The 17,641-nt window shown below is 44.9% G+C and overlaps 1 protein-coding gene and 1 long non-coding RNA gene across 3 annotated transcripts in view; one reads left to right on the top strand and one right to left on the bottom strand.

Annotated features, from left to right (window-relative positions):
- The window catches only part of LOC115088289, a 50,256-nt gene extending 49,564 nt beyond the window's left edge, over window positions 1-692 (bottom strand). The window contains exon 1 of the long non-coding RNA XR_003855743.1: window positions 472-692. This is a non-coding gene — a long non-coding RNA (uncharacterized LOC115088289). The remainder of the gene's footprint in view (window positions 1-471) is intronic.
- Window positions 693-967: 275 nt separating this feature from the next.
- The window catches only part of MCM9 (minichromosome maintenance 9 homologous recombination repair factor), a 192,011-nt gene continuing 175,337 nt past the window's right edge, over window positions 968-17,641 (top strand). The window contains exons 1-2 of one of the 2 annotated variants that reach the window (XM_029596420.1): window positions 968-1,127; window positions 15,184-15,506. In XM_029596420.1, coding sequence (XP_029452280.1) covers window positions 15,191-15,506 — 316 coding nt within the window. In that variant the 5' untranslated portion in view covers window positions 968-1,127; window positions 15,184-15,190. The remainder of the gene's footprint in view (window positions 1,128-15,183; window positions 15,507-17,641) is intronic. The other variant, XM_029596419.1, reaches the window with a different exon arrangement.

Raw genomic sequence — 17,641 nt, forward strand, 5'->3', positions numbered from 1 at the left:
CCCCCCCCCCCAGCACATCTCTGCCCCCCCCCACTGCATTCCCTCCTTTTCCCTGTCCCCCCTCCCCACACCTCATTCCCCCCTCCCACTCACATCTCTTCCCCCCCCACACTCATTCCCGGTTTTTGCCTCCTCCCATCACATCTCTGCCCCCCCACACTCATTCCCCCCCCCCCCCCCCTCCCAGCACATCTCTGCCCCCCCCCACACTCATTCCCCCCCTCCCAGCACATCTCTGCCCCCCCCACACTCATTCCCCCCCTCCCACACTCATTCCCCCCTCCCACACTCATTCCCCCCTCCCACACTCATTCCCCCCTCCCAGCACATCTCTGCCCCCCCCACACTCATTCCCCCCCTCCCAGCACATCTCTGCCCCCCCCCACACTCATTCCCCCCCTCCCAGCACATCACCTGCCCCCACACACTCATTACCCTCTCCCAACATACTAACTCCTTCCCTCCTGATACCTGGCTGTAGCTGCACACTCTGGATTCCTTTGCTGTTGCTCTCCAACGCTGTGCTGCTGGCCTTCCCGTTTCGCCTACGTGCGATGCTGTGCTGACTGGGTCTGCCCACAAAATGTGCTCCTGACGTGTGCATCAACAAGGCTTGCAGCTCCTGCTCTGATTGGCTTACTGCTGCAATATAGGGATAGGGTGCGCCTGCTATGGACAGGCTTCATCGCAGCAGCAGCCGCCAATCACTGTAACATGATTCAGAGCACAAGTCCCGCCCAACAAGCCCAAAAAAAACGCGACTGGCAGAAAAAATAACCCAATTAAAAGCAACCCGCGAATCGGAAAAAAAAAAACCGCGAATGACTACAAAAAGAAGCCCAATCTCGCGGTAAATAAGCGAGGTTGGCAACACTGGCAGAACGTCTCGTTCAGCTTCCTGATGACGTTGACATTTCCACCAGCCAATCCCATGCAGGAAGGGCTTAGGGTTAGGGAGGCTGTGGGTGGAATACACCCAATGGGAAAGCGCCGGAGGAGGGGGCGGGTAAACTTGAAGCTTGTTCCTAGTCACAGGAAGAGAGGGAGTGAGTCGTGGGATACATTTCTCATGCTGTATTTTTTGTGTTACCTGGCTGGGGCGACTGTGGACGGAGCGAGTGGAGTCAGTAAGTGTCCTAGAGACGGGAGGGGGTGCTGAGAAGGGGTAAGGAGAGGGAGGATGCAGGCTGCGGATGGGTTGGCAACAGCTCTACCTGATGCACGGCGCTGGGCGGGAAGGGAGGTGGTGGCTGAGTGAGAAGTGGCAGCACAACAGAAGTGTTTGTGTGTTGTTTATTGTTCTAATCCTATACTGATTCCTTGGCCTGCTGGGTTAGACCACTTGAATGTACAGAAATAAGTGTGTGTGTATATATATCTATATATATATATATCTTTATTGGATTAACTTAATACTTTCTCGAATTGTATTTATTTATTTAAAACCTTTTCTATACCGTCTTTTAGTGATATACCATCACAACGGTTTACAAATAGGCACATGAATAAATTTGAAATAGATTTTACTTTAAACAGAGGGTGTTGAAGACTAATGCTGATTTGTGGCAGTAAGGTTTACAATACATAAATGGTAAAGAGACTATCAAAGTAATTTGTAGATGCAGTGCTACATGTTATCTTATATGGACTGGAAAATAGTACCTTAAACCTCAGCACTCCTGTGTGCCAGTCTACGATAATGTAAGGAGCTGACGTAATCCAGTCTATGATCCATGTAAGGAGCTGACGTAATAAGCTGAGTGTTAAAACAGTGTAATGAATTTTAGTGAACAGTTTAACGCACAAGCTAAATATTTTTTTTTTTTTATAACTTTGCCTGTAAGCTAATGGTATGCTAATGCATTTGGAGGTTAAAACATCGCACAACCCCCCAAAAATGTGTGCAAATTCTTTCTATGCATAAATTATATTTTATGTGCAAAAAAACATGGTTTGTGCATAAAGCATGTTTTCTGCTCATAAATTACTGATTATAGGTCTTGCCCATAGACTAGCAGCCCTGGAAACTTTACTCCACCCTAGACTAGGAGTAAAGGGGATTCAAAAGGATTTACATGCTTAAAACTGGGTTTTACACTTGTAAATGCACTTTGGGGCCAATGCAATAATTTTCGCGGAAAGCAGGCGTCGGTCTTCATAACTCAGCGGTCTGCTGAGATATTTTTTTGTTTTACTGAAGTACATAAAAGCAGTTTTTCTGCTTTTCTGTACTTCTTTTACATGCAGCTATTAATGCCTGCTCCAGGCAAGCGTTAATATCAGAGTGATAAATGTGCGTCTGAGACGCACATTTTATTTTTTTGAATGCGGAGTGAATGAGTAATAGCCTCATTCACATGCATTTGCATGTGATGAGCGCTATCTCATTCACTCCGCGTTGGACGCGGGTTAAATAGGCGCTAATCCCCCTATTGCATTAGGGGGTGGATTAGCGCCTATTTAACCCTCGTCCGACAGCGGGTTAAACAGTGCACTCGTGTGAGCACACTGTATTGCATCGGCCCCTTTGTTTGTAGGTGTACTTTTGAAAATTGCTACAACATATGCCATTGATTTGCCCATGGGTTTTACATGTATAAGTACACGTAAATGGGCTTTTGAAAATTGCTACGATAGTATGTTACATTTATATACTTAACTGCTTTGAAAATTACCTCCCCAGATTCTAGTGCTAAGAAAACGAGGTAAGCCAGCACTGGGGGGTGTTAAGAACAAGTTTGATTGCTGCATGAATTAGTTAGTCCCCTCCTTGGGGAATAGACTATACCTCTATTAGCTTTGATATAGATTGAAGAGATTCTAAACTTGTCCGTAAACCTCTGAACATGCTCTGTAGATCTCAAAAGCTCTACCAGCTTTGAGAGAGAGTTCTGTTCATGGCTAATTCATCCTTATATCTACGGAAAACATCATTTACAGTAAACAGATTTGCTCTTTTCCATCGATAAGCAGAGCTGCATTAGCCATGATCTGTGGAGTGCCAAGCTGAGAGTTGCAATGAAGCATTTTCTTTTTCGTTCTTTTACTTTATCTATTTATTTATTTATTTATTTAGTGCAACCAGGACTCCAACGCGGAGAATAGGCTAGTTTTGATATAATGCAGTACTTCCTTGCCCAGTGCACTGACTGACGCAGCTAGAGTATGTGGGCAGTAGTATGATATCAATGTGTGCACCAATGACCAGGTAGCAGCCTTGCAGATGTCCTCTATAGGGACCTGATGGAGATGTGTGATTGGGGATGCCGCTGCTTTCACCTGGTGGGCTTTGACCAGGTTGCTGAACTTAAGATCAGCTGTGGTATAACAATGTTGAATGCAGCTTGTGATCCAATTAGACATAATCCTCTTTATTATGGCTATACCAAGTCTGTTTAGATTTTAAGAGACAAACAGTTGTAACGATTTTCTGTGAGATTGAGTGTGGCATTTGTAGTAAGCCAGAGCTCTTTTGCAAACTAGCGTATGTAGTGTTCTTTCACCTTTATGAACATGAGGCTGTTTGGGGGGGGGGGGGGGGAGAAGGTCCCTGGCGCTAGCAGATAGGGGTGCCGGGGACCGGCCCATGTCTGTTTCTTCCAGGTCGAGGACATCGGGTTCAAAGTCATCGACCTTGGCACTGGGGAAAGACTGGGCTGAGCACCTAGGGAAGCTGAGGAAGCATCAACACTGGTCACCTTCAATGCACAGTGCCAGGCTCAGGAGAATGTTGGCGCATGCCATGATGCCCCCAAAATGACCCCTTGGCAAGGAGTGCCCATCGTCCATCGATGCTGGGGGCTCATGACGGTCTCCACCAATCCTGATATCAGTTGCCGATCCACCTCGGGGATCCAAGGAAGATCTGATAACCCCTCCTGCCTTCCAATCTGTTTTGGCATCGGCAACTTTCAAGGAGGAGTTGGAGCGTAGAAGCCAGCTGGCAGTCGAGTGGACCCTGCGAGGTATCGAGCCAGTAGCACTGATGGTGCCGATACCTGTGCTCTCCCTGCTGGAACCTCTGCTGGAATGGCTCAATGTACTCAGTGTGTTATCAACCCAATTGGCATTGGTTCCCAGAAGGTCATTGATGCCCAGCAGGGCACCGATGCTTCCCCCAACCAATCCGGTGCTCGTTGCTGGTTCCTCTGAGGAGGAAGCTCCATTGAGGGTGGCAAGGGCACCAAGGTGCAGCCCCCCCCCCCCCCCCCCCCCCCGTCCAGCTTTGCCAGTGCCGGTGCCACTGGTGCCGATGCCTCTGTTTGAAGGCCGAGCACCTAGAACCCCATCCTCTGTGGACTACAGTGAAGATGAGGCCTCGTATGAACTCTTAGAGGAGTCCTCTTTCAAGGACTCGGAGGGTCTCCCCTAAGAACCATCTCTGCCAGAGGAGCGAAGGAGGTTTGACCTTCACAGATTTTGTGAGGGCTATGGCTGAGGCCATTCCTTTTCAATTGATGATGGAGGAGGACACCAGGCACAAGATGTTGGAAATCCTCCAGTTCGTGGAGGCTATTAAACAGATCATGGCGGTCCCAGTGCACAAGATATTTAAGGAGTTGCTGCTGAGGATCTGGGAGCACCCCCTCACAGTACCTTCCATAAATAGGAAGGCGGATGGAGTTTACCTCGTCCAACAGGCTACCGGATTTGAAAAGAGTCAGCTGGAACACCAATCGGTAGTGGTTGAATCTGCTCTCAAGAGGGCCAAGTGCTCTTGGACTCATACCTCGGCACCCCTGGAAAAGGGTGCCACTGACGCCTCTAGCTCTCTTAGCAGCTGGGGGCCACCGATGTTATCATCACGGCCTGAATGCCGCCGTTCATCTTCCTGCCCATGATGTCCTCCTACGCATGCTTCTTTTCTCAGTTTGAAGGACCTGCTGTGGGAAAAGCCCCATGGCCCCATTTGATGACATCCTGCCTTGTCATGTCTTCAGCCCTATAAAAGGGCTTCTCCACCACTTCCTTGGGGCATTCACAAGGGACTCTCATGGTAGTCCATATTTCTTTGTCCTTCAAGGTCTTCCATGGTCATATCCTTGTCTTGATGGTCTTCATGTTCTTCGCTGGATTTTCCTGATCTTCTTGTTCCTGGTCATCTTGTTCTTTGTGAGAGCTCCTCCGTATTCTCCGTTTCATGTTCCTGGTCTCTTGTCAGTTCCTCGTTCAAGTCTTCTGAATCATTGCTTCGTCTGATGTCCTTATCTTCATTCCAAGGTTAGCCTTCTAGATGCTTCCTCGTCCTTCCTCCAGGCATGCCAGTATCCTGGTCCGGACCAGCCCTTTGGGGGGGGGGGGGAGGAGTGCTGTGTAGAGCACTTCCTGGCACAGGACCTTTCTCCATCTTTGCTGGAGCGAATCCTCTGTCAATTCTAAGTTCAAGTCTCAAGTTCCTAGTTCCAGGGCTCATGGAGCTTGTTCAGCCAGCAAATCTCCTTGTTCCTCATTCCAACCCATGATTCCTCGTTCCAAGGGATGTCCTGGCTCCCATCCTCGTCCAAGTCTCAATCCTGAGCTTGTCTTGCTCCAGGCGTGGTCTGCGACAAACCTGTGGCAGGTTGTGTAGGGTGCACAGCGGGACAGCATGGTCCATGACCAGCCCGGTGGGGGAGTGGGGCTGTGTAGGACATGCTGAGGTGCAGTGCCTGGGGAAGCTGTACTCTTACCTGAACCAGAGCTTTCGTCCATGTTCCTCTCCTCCAGAGTCTTCGTCCATGTCCTTCAGGTTCAAGTTTTTGTCCAAGTTCCTAGTCTTCATTCAAGTGCCAAGCCTTCAGTGTCTTCATCCATGTTCCTCATCATGCCATGACCTGTACTCTGCCTTCGTCTGTCTTGACACACTCGCCATTCCAGGCAGCAGATCTGAAAGGGCTATCAAGTTGCCGGAGCGCTATCCTAGAGACCAGCATTGCATTGTTAGGTCTCACTCCATGCATGCAGGTTCAGCGGAGGCCTGTGAGTGATGTTCCAAGTTCAGCCCGTGCCTGGATACACTGGCCTCCCACGGTGCGTACCTTGGAGCTCTGCCCTGAGGTTGTGCCGTGATCTAATGGCTCATTCTCTTAAGCAGGCGACCGCACCCCACACTCGCAACATACCATCCTGCTTGTCCTAGAAGAAAGCAGAATTGCTTACCTTTAACAGGTGTTTTCCTGGGACAGCAGGATGTTAGTCCTCACGAAACCCCCCTGCCACCCCCATGGAGTTGGGTTTCTACTATTTTTTTGTTTTAATTTTTATCTTAATTCTATGTTACAAGACTGAAGAGGGATCCCGCGTGGATGCATGGTATAGGGCATGCTCAGTTTGCCTAGTAAAAGCTCCAGAAACCTTGAGATAAGTTTTCCATCCTGGGCTCCATCCAATGATGTTACCCATGTGTGAGGACTAATATCCTGCTGTCCTAGGAGAACACCTGTTACAGGTAAGCAACCCTGTTTTCCCTTGTGTAAATCTATGCTGACTGTTACTCATTAAACCATGTCTGTCTGTTTTCACGATTTTTCCTTGCACTAAAGTTAGGTTCACTAGTTTGAAGTTTCCCGGATCACCTCAGAGCTCTTTTTAAATATCTGGGTTTCATTGGCCACCCTCCAATCTTCAAATACAATGGACGATTTTAACGATAGGTTTTAAATTGTTATTGTCGGCAGGATGGAGTCAGGGAGCACCCCTGCAGAAGTGGTACAGGATTACAGGGCAAGGCATGAGCTGGTTTTCTTCCTAACCAGCCCACTCCCCTACTAGTTGAGCCTTTGGGTTCTGGGGGCCGGTTGTTACGCCCATAGGTCACAGATAGCTGCGACCACTTCTGCTCACCTCTTTCTTCACTTCCCTGACTCCATGGGGTAGATTGGCAGCCTACGACCTGCCTACCGCTTCCAGGCCTCCCGGGTTGGTACGAATGCCACCGATCGCCATCTTGCCATCAGGTCCCTCTAGGCGCATGCACACAGGCCGGACTTATCCACGTCATGGCGGGAACCTCGGGGGTGTCCCCTCCAGATGACATCAGGATCTGTGGATATTTAAACCTGCTGGCCCTCTCATAAGACGATTTGGCATAGAATCTCATCCTTGCTATTTCCGCCTCACTTCCTGAGGACCCAGCGTTCCAGTTCAGATGTGGATGTCTCAGGTACCCGCTCCTTGGGGGTCTCTTTCTCGTCCTGACTATCTTCTCCTTGGAGGGCCTGACGCCTGGAATTCCACCTGCTCTGTTCCCCGGAGCTTCCTGGAACCAACTTGCTCTTTGTGAGTACTCCGCCCTGCGGATCACTTCCTACCTACCAAGTGCCCATTGGGTGTACCCCGCACTGCGGGCCATTACCACTTCCACCTAGGGCCTCGACCGTGCTCCTCGCTATACGGACTGCTGTCACCTCTTCTGAGGACTTCATCTGCATATCCTACTCTGCGGGCTTTTACCATCTCTACCGAGGACATCATTGGTGTACCCCGCCTCGCGGGCCACTACCATCTCTATTGAGGCCTCTTCGGTGTACCCTGCTTCGCGGGCCACTACCATCTCTACAGGAGACCTCTCTCGCTTCACGGACTACTACCAGCGCTATGGAGGTATTCCCTCAGGGCACTACCTATCCTATCGACCCTGTCTCTCAGGGCCTGTGTGACCATCTCTCTCTCTGGCATCTCCCGCTCCACAGTTAGTGCTTCTGTCTCTTTAATATAGACTCTATTCATTCTGTGCCTTCCTCAGCTGGGACCTAGCCTCCCAACAGTGAGGCTCGCGGAGCTCTTCCCCGTGGGCGGTACCACCTCTCACTTCGGCCCAAGGTTCACACACCATCTGATAACACAGAATCCTAACACTGGTATGTCTTGTCTCCTGCAGAACATCACGGCTGGAGCAGGCACAGACTGGGAGTTATGTATAAGTTGAGAGCTGGAGTCAGGCACAGGCTGGGAGTTGGGTCCAGGTACTGTCAGCAAGGCAGGTACAGAAGACAGGCAGGACAAGAAACTGGACAGGACTGATCTGAGCAGGTCAAGAACTGAACAAGAAAAATACAGAACTAGGACATTCAACAGTAAACAAGAAAGCTCGACAGGGCGCAGTAACCCTAGTAGGCTCGAGGGCCACAAGGCAGGACAGCTAGGCCTAGAGGGACACTGAGCAATGTAGGAGAGTCTAGAAGGCTATAGCTTTTATTTATTTATTTACTGATTTTTATATACCGTCATTCAGTGTAGCCATCACAACTGTTTACCACAGTAATAAAATTACATTAAATTAACTAAATCACATTAATTCAAAATAAAATAAAGTAATAAAGTAGATTAAGGGTAGGAAGCTTGGAAGGCTACGGATCAAGGCGAGGAGCCAAGCTAGGCTATTGAGTAAGGCAGGAGGCTCGGGTAGGCCACAAGGCAAGGAAGAATAACAAAGCAAGGTTGGCCAGATCAGAGAGCTGAAGTGATTTCAATGAAGAGGCATTGGGAAAATGGATGGGCTGGGGCTGATGCATCAGGTGATCAGCAAGGAGGTAACTTGCGCAGCTGGGAGCAGGGCTTGCTGAGGACCCCTGGTGGAGGGGAGGCTGTGCACAGGCCGAACCGTTACACAAATTACTAGTAATAGATCTGAAATTCCAATTTTATGTTCTTTCAGAACCCTAGGATGTCTGCCATCTGGTCTGGGCAATTTGCTACTCTTCAGTTTGTCAGTCTGGCCTACTACATCTTTCAGGTTCACCGTGATTTTGTTCAATTCATCTGGATTACAAACTGGTTAAAAGACAGGAAACAGAGTAGGATTAAATGATCAATTTTCTTAGTGGAAAAGGGTAAACAGTGGAGTGCCTCAGGGATCTGTACTTGGACCGGTGCTTTTCAATATATATATAAATGATCTGGAAAGGAATACGACGAGTGAGGTTATCAAATTTGCGGATGATACAAAATTATTCAGAGTAGTTAAATCACAAGCAGACTGTGATACATTACAGGAGGACCTTGCAAGACTGGAAGATTGGGCATCCAAATGGCAGATGAAATTTAATGTGGACAAGTGCAAGGTGTTGCATATAGGGAAAAATAACCCTTGCTGTAGTTACATGATGTTAGGTTCCATATTAGGAGCTACCACCCAGGAAAAAGATCTAGGCATCATAGTGGATAATACTTTAAAATCGTCGGCTCAGTGTGCTGCAGCAGTCAAAAAAGCAAACAGAATGTTAGGAATTATTAGGAAGGGAATGGTTAATAAAACGGAAAATGTCATAATGCCTCTATATCACTCCATGGTGAGACCACACCTTGAATACTGTGTACAATTCTGGTCGCTGCATCTAAAAAAAAAATATAGTTGCGATGGAGAAGGTACAGAGAAGGGCAACCAAAATGATAAAGGGGATGGAACAGCTCCCTTATGAGGAAAGGCTGAAGAGGTTAGGGCTGTTCAGCTTGGAGAAGAGACGGCTGAGGGGGGATATGATAGAGGTCTTTAAGATCATGAGAGGTCTTGAACGAGTAGATGTGAATCTGTTATTTACACTTTCGAATAATAGAAGGACTAGGGGGCATTCCATGAAGTTAGCAAGTAGCACATTTAAGACTAATCGGAGAAAATTATTTTTCACTCCATGCACAATAAAGCTCTGGAATTTGTTGCCAGAGGATGTGGTTAGTGCAGTTAGTGTAGCTGGGTTCAAAAAAGGTTTGGATAAGTTCTTGGAGGAGAAGTCCATTAATGGCTATTAATCAATTTAACTTAGGGAATAGCCACTGCTATTAATTGCATCAGTAGCATGGGATCTATCCAACTACCGCCCCATCTCTAATTTACCATTCATCTAAAAAATTTTAGAGAAAACCATCAATCGGCAACTCACCTATTACCTAGATGACCATCAAATCCTCTCTCCCTCCCAATACGGTTTTCATAAATTCCATAGTACTGAAACCCTCCTCTTATCCTTAACTGATCACCTCATCAAAGGTCTAGATAAAGGACGGTCCTATATCCTGGCCATCTTGGCAGCTTTTGACACCATCAGCCATAGTATCCTCCTTCAGCGTCTTAATGAGATTGGTATAACTGGACTTGCACACAGCTGGTTCATTTCCTTTCTCTGTAACAGAAACTTCAAAGTTAAAATTGGAAACTATGAGTCTAAAGAAATCCCACTAAACCAAGGTGTCCCTCAAGGCTCTTCCCTGTCATCTACTCTTTTTTCAATATATACCTCCTACCGCTCTGCCAACTACTAGCCAATCTCAAGCTTCCACATTTTCTATATGCAGATGGATGTACAAATTCTCATCCCGATCACTGACTCACTACCTAAAGCCCTCAACACTTGGGAAGTCACTCTACAGTCAATCAACAAGCTTTTAAACAGCATCCATCTTGCCCTCAACACCACAAAAACTGAACTTATGCTTATTGCCCCCACAACCCACTGCCATGCCCTCTCCCTACATCACACGCTTCCACCCCACATCTCCTTTTCCCAACAGGTTCGGGACCTAGGTGTCACACTAGATGATCAAATCAGCTTCAGGAAATTCATCAACTCAACACTTAGAGTGCTTTTACAAGATACACACCCTAAAAAAACTGAAACCTCTCCTTCACTTCTCTGACTTTCGCACAGTCCTACAAACTATGCTCTCTTCCAAAATTGACTACTGTAACTCTCTCCTCATAGGGTTACCCAAGAACGCCATCCACCCCCTACAAATTCTGCAAAACACTGCTGCCCGAATCCTCACCAATACTCGCAGCAACGAACACATTACTCCTGTATTAAAAGATCTTCACTGGCTACCTATATCCTCCCGCATCCAATACAAGACCCTCTCAATCATTCACAAAGCACTACACAACCCTGACGTGAACTGGTTCAAAGACTCCCTCCAATTCCACTCATCCTCCAGACCGACTAGAAACCAATACCTTGCCACTATAAGCACTCCTTCTCCCAAACTCACCAATCTTACCTCCTCCAAAGCCCGAGCGCTTTCCTTAGCGGGTCCTGTCTTATGGAACACAATGCCTGCAGATCTGCGCCAAGAACTATGCCCGAAAAATTTAAGAAAATCTCAAAACATGGCTTTTCTCACAGGCTTACGCCTAATATCCTCATTTCGACCACTTAATTTCCCTCTTCTCACCTCTTCACTGCCCCTCCTACTCCCCGTCCCTCTTCCCCATCCCTATTTCACTCCCAACTCATCTCGTTATTCTTTATCCTGTATATACTATATAGCATTGTTTTCTGTTAAATATCATATATATTTTGCAATTCTCCTATACTATTCTGTTTATTCAAGTTTAATGCATATATTCCTTCACATTCCTTGTGAAACGCCTCTGGCGTAATGTTTCTGTTCAATGTACACCGCCGTGATATCTTGGATGAACGTCAGTATATAAAAACCATTAAATAAATAGTGTTTTGGATAATTGCCAGGTTCTTGTAGCCTGGTTTGGCCACTGTTGGAAACAGGATGCTGGGCTTGATGGACCCTTGGTCTGTCCTAGCATGGCAATTTCTTATGTTCTTATGTTCTGAATCATCACCCTTGAAAACCATTTCCAGATCGGATATCTCTTCAACATCCTCATTAGTAAATACCAAAGCAAAGTATTTATTTAATCTTTTCGCGATAGCCTTATCTTTCCTAAGTGTCCCTTTAACCCCTCTTTAACACCCATCTAACTGTCCAAGCAATTCCCTTACAGGCTTCCTGCTTCGGATATTTTTTTTAAAGTATTTATCATAAGTTTTTGCCTCTGTGGGCAGATTCTTTTCAAGTTTTCTGTCTGTCATGTCAGTGTTTTGCATTTAACTTGCCAATGTTTATGCTTTTTCCTCTTTTCTTCAGATGGATCCTTCTTGCAGTTTTTGAAAGAAGTTTTTCTGGCTACAATAGCCGCTCTCACCTCTCCTTTTAACCATGTCGGCAGTCGTTTAGCCTTTTTTTCACCTTTTTTTAATGCATAGACTAAATCTGGACTGGGTTTTTAAAATGGTATTTTTAAACAGTCAATGTCTGTTGTACATTCTTAACCTTTGTGGATGCATTTTTCAGGTTTTTTCTAACTATTTTCCTCATTTTATTAGTCTCCCTTTTAAAAGTTTAGTGCTAGAGCTATACATTTACTTATTGTCCCCTTTAGTTATTAATTCAAATTTTATTATGTTGTGATCACTATTGTCAAGTGGCCCCATCACCATTACCTCTCTCACCAAATCCTGCATTACACTAAAAATATCTAAAATTGCTTTCCTGAACCAATTGCTCCTTGAAGCAGTTATTTATTCCATCCAGGAGCTTGACCATTGTAGCACGTCCTGATGTTATATTTACCCAGTCAATCTTGGGGTAATTGAAATCTCCCTTTATTACTACACTGCAAAATTTGTTAGCTTCCCTGATTTCTCTTAGCATGTCATCATCTGTCTTATCAGTTTGGGCAGGTGGACAGTAGTATACTCCTATTGCTATACTCTTCCCCATCACACATCTTCTACCCATAAAGAGTCTACTGTGCATTTAGTCTCCTGCAGGATCTTTATCCATCAGAAGAAAATAGGAAACAGTATAAACATTGGCAAGTTAAATATAAAACATTGATAGGACAGGCTAAGAGAGAATTTTTGAAAAGAAGCTGGCTGTAGAGGCAAAAACTCATAATAAAAACTTTAAAATATATCTGAAGCAGAAAGCCTGCAAGGTAGTCGGTTGGACAGTTAGATGATAGAGGGGTTAAAGGGGCACTTAGGGATGATAAAGCAATCGTGGAATGACTAAATTTAATTCTTTGCTTCAGTGTTTACTAATGAGGATGTTGGCAAGATACCGATTCTGGAGATGGTTTTCAAAAGTGATAATTTCCTGGCCCTTGAGCGGGTGCAGCTTTGAAGAAGAGAATACTTGCAAACAATAACAGCCACCATGTTTAGGCCCTGTAAAGTGTCAAGCTCGTTAGCCTATAGCAGAATTTGGAGACTCTTCAAGGCATATTGTGAGGATATGGGAATAGCCACTGCTATTAATTGCATCAGTAGCATGGGATCTTCTTAGTGTTTGGGTAATTGCCAGGTTCTTGTGGCCTGGTTTTGGCCTCTGTTGGAAACAGGATGCTGGGCTGGATGGACCCTTGGTCTGACCCAGCATGGCAGTTTCTTATGTTCTGTTTTAAGATCTGAGGAATCTCTGCTTTAACTTCCTACAGAGGGGCCTAGACAAGGGGTTAGCCCTCAGTTTACTGAAAGTACCGGTTGCAGCCATTTTATAATGCAGGAAGCATATTAAGGGTGTCCAGGTGACTGTCTATCCAGATGACGTACATTTTTCTATGGGGAGCAAAGAGAATTCAGCTGCCTTTCAGGCTGATCTTTCCTCAATGGGACCTCAGCTTGGTCCTGAGGGCCATAACAGGACACCCTTTTGAGCTCCTGAAGGAAAATTCCATTAAAGTTCTTTCTTAAAAGCCCCCTTTCTGGTAGCAATTTGTTCTGCTGGCACATCTCTGATTTAAAGGTTCTGTCTTGTAGAGAATCCTACCTTGTGATATCCATGCAAGTGGTCACCTTTAGACCGGTACCCCAAACTAGTGCCTTCTTCCCATGTGGACCAGGCAATGGGGCTGCCAGCGTTCGAGAGGGAGGAATGTAAGGGAAAGGACATCATCCTCCACCTGCTACACGTTCATTGGATGGTAATATGCTACCTGAAGACTATTAATGCGTTCAGGAAATCTGACAAACCATTGTGCTCTTTGGAGGACCTTGGAAGGGGGAGATGGTTTCCAAGGCCACAATAGCATGATGGTTTAAAGAGGCCATCTACTCGGCATACATTCTTAATGGTAAACAGGCACCAGCAGCACTCTGTATTTATTCCATGAGAGCACAGGCTTCCTCCTGGACAGAAGTCCTGGCAGTCTTCCCAGAGGAGATCTGCGGGGCCAGCACTGGTCACTCCTGCACTCATTCGCCAAACAAAACAGGCTAGACATCCAGGCAAAGGAGGAAATGGCCTTTGGGTTGGGGGTTCTCAGAGCAGCCCCGTTTTCCTCCCACCCTGCATAGGGGGTCGCTCTTGTATCTCCTTAGCATAATGGACTGTTCTAGCAGGCAATAAGGAAGTCTAAATTATTCTTACCTGATAATTGTCTTTCTTTGAGTCTTGCTAGACCAATGATAGCCAGGGGCCATGGAGTAGCAGGTCAGATACCTCTCTTTTTTTTTTTTTTTTTAATTTATTCTCTTTTCCATTATTACCCTCTCAGTCCAAGGGGGGAAGTGGCCTCAAGAGACCAAAATAGATATATACGTAATACACAGTGGCAATACAATTTATGAAGGGCACAGAATAGGACCTTTGTCAAGTCACTTTAACAGAAAGCTACTGGAAGGCCTACAACCAATCCCCTTTTTATGACTTGGAGTGATGTAATCAAGGAGGCGTGCTCTCTGTCTCTGATAGCTGAGGAGCAGGGAAAGCCCTAGTGTAATGGATTGGTCTAGTAGGCCTCAAGGAAAGAAAATAGGTAAGAATAGTTTAGCCTTCTGGGAGGTGAACAACAGCAGGTGAATATTAACAAACTGACAAAAGACAGTCGGGGGGGGGGGGGGGTCTGCCCTGCTCTCGAGTTTTGCAGTGACCTGTATTCTCCTGTGTTCTGTATGGGAGGTAAGGCTTGAGAGTGGAGCAGATCTTGGTCTGTTGCTAGCTCATTAACATTCAACTGCAGCTGTTCCCCCTCAAGAGATGGGGCCTCTGAATCAGAAACCGAAATCCCTCTCCTCTATTTTCAACTCAGCTCTCTGAGCAAGTATCTGAAAACCCTGGAAAAGCCACCCTATGGCAGGTGCCTAGGAAATTGCATCATTCTACTACTTACGTTTATGATTTGCAGTATGTCGTCCTTTTGATGCACATGCTTCCCAGTAGGAAAATGGCAAAGTCTTTAACGGGAAGACAGTAAATGTGGATGTCTATGGTATGGTGAATGTTCTTTTTTTGTCAACATTTGCTATATACATTTTTTTCAAAGAGCAAAATTAGAACAAGCAGTTGGGCTGAATAGTCTTCACATTTTTATTTATTTTTATATTCTGCTTTTTGGCACTTCAAAGTGGATTACATTCAGGTACTATGTTAGGTCTCTGATGGTGCTGTTTTGTTTCTTTGATCTTGCAGCAGCAGTATGTTCCTAAACACGGAGCAGGTGGCCTTGACGGGACAAGTGTTTGAATCCTACTTGCTGGAGCATCACCAGAAGGACCTCCTTGGCATCCTGAAGGAGATTAATGATGACGCGCACTACCCCCTAGTTGTGAATGCCATGACTCTGTTTGAAACCAACATGGAGATTGGCGAGTACCTCAATGCCTTCCCCAGCGAGGTGCTCCCGGTGTTCGATAGTGCTCTGCGTAGAGCTGCCCTAACCATCCTACAGTCAGCATCACCATCCCCGAACGATGGTCTCCTCATGAAACCGAACCTTCATGCAAGAATTACAGGTGAAGCCCTTGAAATTGTAACCCTTCATAGTTCTTCAGAACTCCTAAAGTGGCATACTCTGCACAAACCAGACATTCAAAACATTACCAAATACATATTTCAAATCCTGTGTAAAAACATTTTCTATGAGATGGGGTTTCCCTTCACTCTCCATCTTAGGTGATCACAAAGAAAACAGTAGTAGGTACAGTATCTCAAGAAGAGAACATGTAAGCGACAGCATTGTTTCCAGATTGTGTGGTTTTTTTTTTCTTAATATCACATTCTGAATGCCACTGATGACCCCTTCATCCTTGGAGTGACCTCCATTTACCACTGCTCTCTGTTGCTTATCACTCTACTAGAGTTTAACTCATTTTGCCACCTTAGTTCCATCCATAGCCTGCTCAGCTTGTTTGTTTCAACTAGGGACTCATAATGTCGGAGGCCTTACTGAAGTATAAAAATACTATATGCAGTGCTTGCTTCTGATCTACTTCTTTGATCTACTAGTCAAACAAAGTGATCCAATTTGTTTGATGTGATTTCTTGTAAAATCATACTGCTTTGCATCCTGTAATCAAAGCGTCTGCAGACTTTTCATGGGTAGGACCGCATAGGGCAGATGGATAGCATGGGGGGAGATTTCTCTCATTGAAAATTTGATGGGAGACCCACCATCACCTTAGAGAATACCAGATACTGACTTTGAGTAGTAATTTACTCAAAATGAATATAGAAAAAGTTATTACTGAAAGATATAGACTTTTAACATTTTTATGCTGAATTCTCCTGGTGTACTGTAAAAGTACATCATAATGCCCCCACCAGCTCTCTCACTCATCTGCTTGCTCTATAGCTGGTATGTAATTACACAAAGGGTACTTGAGTACAACTCTCTATAGTCTTGTCATAAAATTACACAAATCTTAGAGAGCCAGAATAAATGTATCAAACATACAAAATTTATTTAAACACACCACCTATATATAAACCTGTATAGACAATAAAAACTAAGCTAGCACACTCAAACATGCACACCCACAAGATAAAAAATATGTCTTTTTGAGATACAACATACAAGTATAATCTCTTACTGCAAATGCATTTCACATATATTTCTTCTTCATAAATACTCAAAAAATACATATATCATATGTTACTACAATTTTTTGAACTGGGATGTTTAATTCTAAATGTCCGACAAAAGTAGATACAAGATCTCTTCGTTTCACCCCTCACAAAAGGGGCTTCCTCAGGGACCAATATGATTCATATATTCTAAATATGCTGCCGCACTGCAAAAACAAATATCACAAGAATTACCTGCAACTCCAACATCAATATTATTGTCAACCAATACCATCCCCCTTTTTTTCCCCATCTGTTCCTTTTATTTTTTTAAATTTTTAAACAGTTAAGGGACTTTCCATCACCAATAAATACCCCAAACCTTATTTAAAATATCTCCCTTTTGCTTTTAACCATACAATATGACAATACTACTTACAAAATATCTCCCTTTTGCTTTTAACCATACAATATGACAATACTACTTACAATCAAATCACAGAAGACACAATTTTTCTTCTCCTATTTACCCTATACTGAACCCCTGAAAAACTCAGGTCAAATTTATAGTGGCCATACCTATCTCAAAATCTGAATCATACATATGTTTCACTTCAAAAACTTCTTGTAAACTCCATCCAACACCATACTTTCAATGCACTGAGGCCATCAGTTCAAACACTGCATATACCGCGGCGTGTCCTTAGATATTCCCTTTAAACGTTGCAAGGTAATGCCACCTTCAATTCCTTTATACAGCTATTGTAAAACACACCGACCTGTGCTCTCAAGAAAACATATTCTGCAACGATATAACCCAAAGAATTATCATTAAAGATAAAAAACACTTACCGTTAACCACCAAGTCCTTTACTGCGCAAAAAAAGATTTCCAATACTCACGTCCAGACCGGAAGTGACGTACCAAGTCGTCACCCGCTGAGATGTGAAGTTCATGCGTATCCGAAAAACTTTATATAGGACAAACACTAGTCAATTAAACAGATACAATTATCTTTTAAAGAACCAATCCAATTATCTTTTAAACAAAACCATTCCACTTCTCTCTTTTTTTATAACCCAAG

Source organism: Rhinatrema bivittatum, chromosome 3, assembly GCF_901001135.1.
Source record: "Rhinatrema bivittatum chromosome 3, aRhiBiv1.1, whole genome shotgun sequence".
In the NCBI taxonomy this organism is placed as follows: domain Eukaryota; kingdom Metazoa; phylum Chordata; class Amphibia; order Gymnophiona; family Rhinatrematidae; genus Rhinatrema; species Rhinatrema bivittatum.